General features: G+C 33.6%; 1 protein-coding gene across 1 annotated transcript; it reads left to right on the top strand.

Moving 5' to 3' along the window:
- The first annotated feature begins 2645 nt into the window (after positions 1–2645).
- Positions 2646–3471, top strand: LOC124824810 (transcription factor TCP11-like). Its single transcript, XM_047297318.2, has one exon. The coding sequence runs from the start codon at positions 2714–2716 to the stop codon at positions 3278–3280; it is 567 nt and encodes a 188-aa protein (XP_047153274.1). The 5' UTR covers positions 2646–2713; the 3' UTR covers positions 3281–3471.
- Positions 3472–10433: the final 6962 nt, after the last annotated feature.

Raw genomic sequence — 10433 nt, forward strand, 5'->3', positions numbered from 1 at the left:
AACAACCATATCATTGTAGTCACCCGAAGGAGTTGGACTTGGTAGTTTATCATTTGTAAAAAGGAAACTTCAACCAAACTTCTGTTGATGTGGAAACAACTTTCAAAGCATCAATTTCATACACATGAAATTTAGTAGAACTTTCACTGTCAACTTCCACCTCCCAGGCTGCATCTTAGCTGCTAAACCAGATTTAACCAAGGCCTCTCTAACAGAAAGTAATTCATTCACAGGGAAGCAGGAAGGTGCCTCTCGGGTTGGTGATGATAAACTTTCTGCATCATGATCATTGTGAAGGTCTAGCAGAGGAAGCATAACCCCTCTACCTTTAATACTATTTTGTCCAAATTTTAAAGCTTGTGATCCCCATTTATGTCTATGCAAAGGCTTAACAGAAGAAATCAATGCAGTTGCTTCTATTGCTTGATTTTCTTGAATATCTATAGCAAGGGTCTGCACTTTTAAAGCTGAATTTTCCTGATACTTTATCTCAGGGGTCTGAGATTTTGTCTTCATGTAAAAAGCCTCGCTACTTCCTAAAGCACCAACAGAATCAATTAGAGTCATCATGCCCTGGATCTCTTTTATATGCTTTGGATAAAATAATCTTTGGGAAAATTCGACATAATCTTTAGAGGGTCGATTATGATCAGGAGGGTTTGTCGTTTATTATTAGTTCATAAAAGTAGAACCGAATGTGTGTTAGCTTCTCACCAACACGTAACTGACCGGGACAGAGTGTGGCATGTGTCTCCCATTGTCGGTCTCACTAAGAATGTGTTGAAGGCGTCGTCTCCTCCGTCAACACTCTTGTCACTAGGCATCTGTCCATCGGGCTGGATGCCATCCTCTAGGCAATAGAGTCAATGAAATGAGGTTCTTGACGACTCCCTTGGAACTTCCAACATCCCTGCTTTTACCAACCCTAAAAACCTTGCATCTCTCTAATGTTATATTCGCTACCATTGATGGTCATTACGCGACAGTGTGGTGGTGATCGAAATAGAACGCGATGGATGAACGGTGCGGTGCAAGCAGCGATCTGCACGATAATAAGGTACAATGATGGCGAACGGTTTGCGAGAGGAGTTTCGATGGTGCAGAGGGCATCCCACTGAGGTCTCTGGTGACAACGCGTCTAGCAACGCAGGCAATGCCAAGAGGATCGCCCTTGGAGCAGGCTATGTCGTTGAGGGCGGAGCTGTTCACTCTCGTCAAACACTTAACCAGGCAAAGATGGTGAAATGCCATATCAAGCTTAGCGATTGAAATTGCAGCCATATTAGGCTATGATCATGTTGAACGTCGAAGATAATTGACCACTCTTTTAAGGCTTGAACAAAGACATAGTGCTCGGTCATGTAACAAGTCGTTATGTACGATGTTGTGAAAGACCATCAAGCCAAGGTTGAGTACGATACACAACGATAGTGTTGAGGCCAAGCGACTGATTGTTTTTCATTGTACCATTCGTCTGATTTCTTATGGCTATAGGGGGATACTGCTAGCCCACACTAGACACCAAAATGTTTCGGATAAAACATTGAGATCTCTTACACAAAACACTCAAAACTCTTCTAAAGACTAGACGAGCTTCCTGATGATCCTCCATTATCCATTAATTACCTGACTTCCTCCTTTAGACATATATTTATAAATATTGTAACGAGTTTACCATTAGGTCTGACCCATTTATTATCAATAAATGACATAATTACTATCAATTGTCAATTAGTGACTATTATTCTCATTAATTGTCCATTAATAGTTATTATTACTTTGATTAATTATTGATTAATAACTGTTCCAGACCGATCAATCATTTCCTCGTTGTATGGTCGATTATCCGGTCCTTAGCTAACCGAGTAGTCATACAGTATATTTGTTATAAACCAAGAGTGATGAAACTCATCTAATCTTTCTTAATTATTAGTATAACCCCTTGAACTTTTTTGACGTGGCTATGCTTGCTTCCTGAACACTTGGGTCACCTTTCAGAACTGAGCGGTTGTTAGGATGTGGTGGAATGTGAGTTGAGTGTAAGTGGAACTTACCTGACTTTTAGCCCTGACCTTATATTTATAAGTGTCTCAGACGAAATAATAACAAACTTACCTGGAGATTTGGTTAGTTATTCATCAACAGCTTTATCAATCTCTAATCAGATATCTTTGGTTATTTTAACCGTCTAATGGACTTTTGGCCCAATAATAAAATAAGCGCGGGCTCAATTGTGACCCAGCTTTAATAAAACTGATTGCCCTGGTTGGCCACAGTAGTGACCAAACAGTACTGAGTGTATGACTCGTTCGATCTCTACTGGGTAAATACACTTTTGAATTCAAGAATAAGAAAGAGAAAAACAATCTTTTAAATGTTATATTTTATATTTAAGATATAGTAAATTATTTATTTTATTATTAATAATAATTAAATATACAAATTTTGAGTGTTTTAGATATTAATTATTATTATATGTTTAATATTTACTAATTAATATTAATCTTTGATCTCATTGCTAAAAAGTGAGAGGAGTCTTGTTAATTTGGGTTACAGAGTAGGGATAGTCGAAAGATTTTAAAACGCAAAAGTGAAGGCCCACTCACCTCAAATCCACGCAACTATTACTATATAACCCCTCACTCACTCTGCTTTGTGGGGTCACAATTTCAACACACAAAACCCTAAATTCCCAAATTCCCCAAACCCTACAATGACCTCACAAGTTGTCCTACACAATTTCCCTCACTCCGAAACCAAGCCCTCAACAACTACCACCACCGATTCCCCACCCACTGCGCCGTCACTCGCCATCACCAAGAGGTCTTCCGCCGTCGTCACGCGCTCCACCAAGGACCGCCACACCAAGGTCAACGGCCGCGGCCGCCGAGTCCGCATGCCTCCGCTCTGCGCCGCGCGCATTTTCCAGCTCACGCGCGAGCTCGGCCACCGCTCCGACGGTGAGACCATCGAGTGGCTCCTCCGCCACGCAGAGCCTTCCATCATTGCAGCCACCGGCTCCGGTACCATCCCCGCTGCTCCCATCTCCTCAGTCGTACCCTCTGTTCCCTCCTCCGAGTCCTCCGTCTCGGTACCGGTGGTCGGCGGCCAGGGAATGTTCTCCGTGGCGCCGCCAAGCTGCCGCCTCGACCTGTCTCCGCCACCGGGGTTGGATTTTGCGGCGACTAACGGCTATCGGCACATGCCGTTCACGGCGCTGCTGTTGCAGCCGTCTACGGGGGAGGAAAACCAGAACGACGAGTCTCTCGGCGAACAATGATATCAACCGTGGGGAGTTTCTTTTTTAATTTAATTGATTTCAGGGTTAGTTGCGTGAAATCAATGTGGGTGTGTTAGGTTGCGGTTACATGTGTCTTTGTTCTGTGACAGAAAGAACGGAGTGAAACATAAGGATTATGTAAATTATTACTAGAAACTATTTGAATGTGAATTATATATATATTTGAACCTTGCTTGGTTTTAACATGTACAAAAAATTGATTACGATTTGGACCAACATTCATATCTTAAGTTGAATTCGACGATGATCGGTAATAGAAAGAAGACGAGCAAGATTTTCATTTTGCCAAAAAGTTTAAAGCGTATGCCAAATGTGATTGAATGGTCTCAATTTTGTCGTGCTTATGTGATTACGTTATGCAAATGTTTAGGCCAGAATAGGAAGATAATTATTACTACAAAGGGTCTGGTGTATGAAAAGAAAAACGGGGAATTTTGATCCTCTGTCAACTTTTCCTCCTGCCAAGGACCTGAAATATCTCCGATCTTTATTCGTCATATCACGGTAATCAAATGGAAGAGAGAATATGATTGATCTATGTTCTTTCTTTCCCTGGAGTTGCATATGTTTGGTGTTTGTATTGGGGATGGTTAATAACACCTGTGATTCAAAAGTCTTGATTTATCTGTTGTAGAATAAATGACAAAGAAAGAGGAAAGATTTAGATGAAACTGGTGGGAAAATGTATACATGAAAGATGTGTGGGATTTGCTGAAAATTTTAATTGGGGAGTGAGGGTAATGAAATGACATACTGCAATTTTTGTGATAATTATTTAGATTTAATCGTATTTTTTCTTTGATTTATTTGTTTCTTGCAAGTTTCTTATGTATTTTGTCTTCATTTCTCAATATGGTACTGATTTTCTGCCTTTTTCTTATCACGAGTTTCGGTAGTCAATTGCTGACGTGATAACATTTATTATTGGTGTGAAACTCTACTTTGAAGTGACAACACATGTGCTGATAACATATGTATACAGAATACGTGACACTTATTATGGAATGATAAGTTATTCAACCGAGTTTAAGAATACTTTTTGTAAAATATTATGTAATAATATAAACATGTGTTTCTCAAGAATTAGCGTGGAGGGACTGGAAATAGAGATTGAAGACGAAATAAAAAGACAAGGGAATGGAAAATCGGTTGAAAGAGATATGTATGAAAATAAAAAAGAGAGGAAAGAATGAGATGCATGACATGTGCGTGTGCGTGATTTTTATTATATGTGTTTCGGTATATATGATTACTATAATTTTTTATATTTTATGAAATTGTTTTTACAAATTTGTTATAAAATTTTGTGAGAAAAGACTTTTTTTGTTGTTTTTTAAAACTTTTAATTGGCAGATAATTTTTTTACATGATCATGTCCTATAAAATTATAAAATTCGTAAGTAGTTTTTACAAAAAAATTTGTTTAAAAATATTGGTAGCACCAAATTTGTATTCATAACAAAATTTATAAGTATTTTGTAAGAAAAAATTGCAAAAGAAAATTGACATTGACATCTGTATTTTTCTTGGTAGTAATGTTTTTAATTTGCAATTTTTATATAAATTCTTAGACAAAAATAATGTGAAGACTCTTATTTTGATTGATAACATATAATAAACACATTTTAAGATATTAAAGGAAGTGTAGTCTAATTAATCTCATTAAATGTTGTATTGTTTGCATTCAAAGGATATATCCATATGTGGACTCAATAAAAGAAAGTATTGTATGTATAGAGAAGAAGTATTACTTGAGAATGAATTTGGGTATTTATAGTTTATATAATAATTTTCATGAATTTGGGTATTTATAGTTTATATAATAATTTTCTTCAAAGTGTTTTATATTGTCCTCTCAACTTAAAAAGTAGAAGAGGAGTCAAGCACATTTTAAGCAGGGAAGTGAAAGACAATATAAATTACTTTATTATAGCTCAATTCCGTTGTGCAAATGAGAGAAATCCTACCACCTACAACTATATAAAAACTATATAAGAGGTCTATTTTATCTTTTCAAATAAGTTAATTAATGAAATGCATTAACATAGAGCTATTTAATGCATGATCATGACCTTGTGTGTCTTCACCAAACCATAGATGAAACAATAATATAAGGATTTTCAAGGAGAACAATTATATTTTGTAAATACCTCCTTCTCTTCAAGAAGACAAACTTTTTAAAGAGTCACTAATGTTTAATTAATCTTCAATATGTTTTTAAAACTTGAAATATTATGAACTATTTTTTCTGAGTTATATTTGATTAGACATGAACTTTAATATTTATCTTGTTCAAATGATATTATTAGTTTGTATTATTTTTATCTTATTTGAGAGAGGTTAAAAGCTTGAAGAGATTTTTAGTTAAAGAATATTTTAACTAATTTTTGAAAATACAAGTAAAATTTTAGGTTAGAAATGACAATAGAACATGAGTGTTTCCAAGAACTTGATGTTTGTGTTTGAATCGATAAAGTATACAAATTTTCAAGAACAAGTATACAAACATTTTACTAAGATCCAAACATACTCTGAAAGTATTCTTTACAATCACTTTTGACCAAATTCTAATGTCCTTGCCACTCCATGAAATTTTTCAAAGTTTTCTTTAAATAATAGCCTCTTTGGATTTTTACACTCTCCTAGATAATTAAGTAAGATATTACTAACAAAAGTACCTTGAATAAAAGAAGGTTAAGCTAAGGTTAATAACAAATTATTCAAAGAGATAATAATACATCTTTCAACCAATTTCACGATAGTATTATAATTGTTGCTTTTTTTAATTTTTAGTGCTTAAATATGAAGCTCTCAAAAGATAGTACTTATGCGATACTCAAGAGTATTAGTTGAGATTTGATGAAGATAGAAAATATTATCATAGTATATTAAATCAAATTTATTATGTTTTATTGACTAGTTATTTTCATAAGATAACATAATGTTCTTATACTGCTTTCGTTGGTAAACTATTTATAACTTTGCACAACTAATTGACATGCATGGAGAAAAGACTTACTTTTCTCCATGATTTTCTACTTAAAAAGTCCTTTTTATAGTTCTTGATCCAAGATCATGTCTTACCTTTTGCAAACAAAATATTTATTCATAAATGTTGAAAGGACAGCAAATGACACTATAATTTATAGTACCAATAACATTTATAGTTATAAACATAATTTACAGAGCATAATTTGTGTTTATCTACGTATAAAAGATCTTTTATTTGTTCTAGACTTAGACGAAATATAATCTAAGTATAGGTTATCTGATTTATAGACTGAGTTATGAATTGAATTTTGAAAAATTTTCACCAATGAATGGATACTATTATTTAAATCAAATAAACCTTATGAGATAAATTTCAATTTCAAGAAATGTCAATGACAATGTTCTTTAACTTTCTATGAGCACACAAGTTTCAATTCACATTTAATATATAGTAGTATTAGAAAGAAGAAAAACATTCAAAATTATACCGATTTATTCTCATAAGAGAATTATATCCAATTATCTATTTATCACTTATTAGAAAAATTCACTATATTTTGAAATTGTATAAAACTCACAAGAAACACACACAAACACCAATATTTTAAACCCTATATATAATGGAATTACTAAAAATTCTCTTACTAGGTGTATTTTTGCTACTTCAAAATTAATCTCATGTTTACATGTGTACACTTTTTATGTTCGACCCAATGGTCTTTTTTTAAGACCATGAGACACAAAACATTTTGTTACGAGAATTACTCTAATTCAACCTTGTATAAATTACCTTGTTTTTTGGTAATAAATATTAGAGTATTGTCACAATTTTTTATCATATATCGGACCCTTTAATATTAGTAGTCAAGATGATTCTTTTTTAGGATGCTACTACACGAAACATAATTAACATGTGCATAACTTAATTATAAGGTTTATTTGTAGTAATTTTAAATCTCGTCTTCTCTTAAAGTTTTCTTAACATTGTTATTGGAAAATAAAGATTTGATCCTAGATTTTTGTCCCTGGTTTTTTTAGATGTGACTTTTCTCAAAGTTTCATTATTAATCAATTATCATATACTAATTAAATATGGTTTACAAAGGAATACTATTTTATATGAGTTGTGTTTGTTGAAAGTCTTATTAAATTTCTATTTCGTGTATCTTGAGGATTCATAGGAGTTCAGCTAATGTTACATGTTCAAGATTCTTAATGTATAAAGAGTTTTAGATACTTGTTTGAACTCTCATAAAACACAATTACAATTTTCTTCAATGCAATAAATTAATGAGAGTAATTTATTCAAGATTCTTGTTCAATGGATAAACAAAGAAAGGTTTCTAAGAAATTAATTGAAATAAGCATTTATGTTTTGATGGTCCCTTTAAATTTGAGAAATTGAAAGTACAAATGATGCACACGAGTTTATTTAGCTTTCATTCATTTCAAGGGTAATAAGTTAATTAAAAATATTAATTTTACATGTTATATATTTCTTTAGAGATTTGAATTTATTTTTGTTTGAGTTTTATATTGAATGTTCAAATTATTTCCAACTATATAAATAATCTTGATTCATCTATTACAACTTCATTTACTTTTAACTTAGTTTTTTTTAATTGGATGTTCAAATTAGTTTCAATCTTTTAAGTAATTTTAGTTTGTTCCTTACAACTTAAATTTTTATATATTTAGTTTACTTGTTTTTGTTTTACAAATATAAAATAGCTTAGAAACAAATATAAATTAGAAAAGAAAATTCAAAGAGGGAAAGGTACAAATTGAAGAGAAAGAAATAAGAGAAGAAGAAGAAAAAAAGGAAAAAAAAGAAAGAGAAAATGTAGCAACTCAGCATTGGGATATGCAACAATTAATCTCACTTACAACATGAATTAAGCAATGATGTTAAGTTTTTAAAAGTTGAGTTAACGGTTGTAATGACATAATGTTAAAGTTAAAGTTTCATGAAAATAATATTAATTGCTCATTATTTGCATTCAATTGATTTAATTGTGAAGTGATTAGGAAATTGATTTTTTTTGTTTTGTATAGATTGATATTTTAACATGGAAAAAAATCTTCAAGTACATTAATATAAGATATTAATCTTTAATATAATTTAAATTTCAATATAGACTAAATTTTTAACTTAAATACTATTTTGGTCTCTCTATTTTATTCAATGTGGAACTCATTTTTTTAGATGTTTGATGTGATTATTATTTTTATAAATTGTGTTTAATATAATTTTTTTATAATAATATCTAAACTGTTTTTTAAAGATGAACGGTATGTTTGTTCGTGATTTTCTCTATTTTTTTAATTTTAATTTTTTTTCTTAATTTAAAAAAAGTTATTCACATGTTAAGTTAATATTGTACGACATGACAATATCAGTGACATATGTCAAGTCAGTGTTAGTGTCACGTGTCAAATCAGTATTAGTATGTCAATACCTATTTTTTACATATAAAAAAAAACCAAATATAAATGTAATAATTATATTCTAATATAGTTAGAGTAGGTTTAAAATAATGAAAGAAATATTTAATAAAAAATAAATTTGATCTCAATTTAGAAATGGAATTAATTAGGACTGAGTTGAACAAAATTAACAAAAAAATTTCATTAATTTGAATGGGTTTAAAATAATGAAAGAAATATTTAGTAAAATGTTAATTTTTTTAAAAGGCATAATACCCAATTTTGTCCCCACTTTGGTTCGGAAATCTCAAGTTAATCCCTTTATAGAAAAGTGAGTTGAATGGATCCTTACTTGTAATTAATTGACTCTAATGAGTCCCTTCCGTTAAATAGAAGGAAACGGAGTTAGTGGACTGATGATGTGGCAGTTGTCTTTGGTGAGGTGTCAATACGCAATTGTTTGCGTGCTTACGTGGTTCAGACAATTCTTTGTTGATACTGTCACCATCTTCGTTATCTTCTTCCTGCTCATGGATTTGTTTGATCTTATCATGGAGTGATTCTCGAGGTGATTGTGCTTGTTTCTTGACAGGGTTTTCTTGTTGCAGCTGAGTTGAAGATGTGCAGAGAAGCCGTGTCACTGAGTTGGAAACTATGCCAGTCAGCTGCTCGGATCTGGTGTGGTGAAGAGCAGTGTTGGCTATACTGGTCAGTGAGCGAGGGAAAGAGCTGGCCATTGTTGCTTGCTAATGATGTTAGGCAGATGATAAGAGACAAGAAACTTGTACCAGAAGGAAAAGAAAAAACACTGAAAATAGAGCAAACAGGAATTATTAATGTTAGTGCGACACATTCAAGACTGAAATTATGGCAGACTATCCCACCCCTAATATAAGGGAAGAATATTATCTCGTTATTCATAACATTTCAGCACAATTTATATCCAAAAAAAAAGTATTAATCATATTTCTTGGATTTCATTGGTCAACGGGGTAACACAGATCAACAATGTTCCCAAACACCTATTCACGAACATCTGCAATGTTCATTCTTATGAATTTCAAGAACAGAAGATCATAGCTAAACATTTTGCCTCTTAAACATTCCCTTCACTTCCTCATGGCCTGCTTTATTATCAAGTAGCATATATAGGAACCTCTCAAACAATTTCCACATATATGGAAACATGCTTTGCAGATTCCTTTCTTTCCCCTGGACTAGACCAAAACCCTAGCGCACCCCAAAGGTACGTCATTTCCGGCATTACCAGCCATTGTCGTGGCATTTAAAAATGGTTCTTGAAGTAATCGATGGTTCAGAAAAAAAATGAATGAGTAAAAAGAGAGGGGAAAATGTTCGGTGGTGATGCTGGAGATGAAAGAACCCTTCTTAGAAGAGGGAAAGAAAAAAAGGGAGTGGTGGCGTCGGTGGAGAAGCAAGCTCCGGCGAGGGCAGCGGTGAATCTGGGCCGCGAGCGGAGAGAGAAGAAGCGTCGCAGCCATCTGGGTCCTGGTGACGTGCGGCGGCGTGGGGTCCGTCCGCGGTGGCTGAATCGAGGCGCGGCAAGGATGGATTCGGAGCAGATCTGGGGCGTACGTGAAAAGCGAGGTCCTCCCTCGCACGCGAGAAGGAGGGGCTGGAGCGGCGTCCGACGATGGCCGTCCGTGGGTGTCGGAGATGGCATCGATGCCGGTTGGAATGCGGTGGCCATTTT

The sequence above is a fragment of the Vigna umbellata genome, chromosome 8 (genome assembly GCF_029865625.1).
Source record: "Vigna umbellata cultivar VRB3 chromosome 8, Vumbellata_1.0, whole genome shotgun sequence".
Lineage (NCBI taxonomy): Eukaryota > Viridiplantae > Streptophyta > Magnoliopsida > Fabales > Fabaceae > Vigna > Vigna umbellata.

Bases quoted from the DNA above. Each gene is read 5' to 3' on its own strand.
- LOC124824810 (XM_047297318.2), top strand. From the start codon at position 2,714: ATGACCTCACAAGTTGTCCTACACAATTTCCCTCACTCCGAAACCAAG.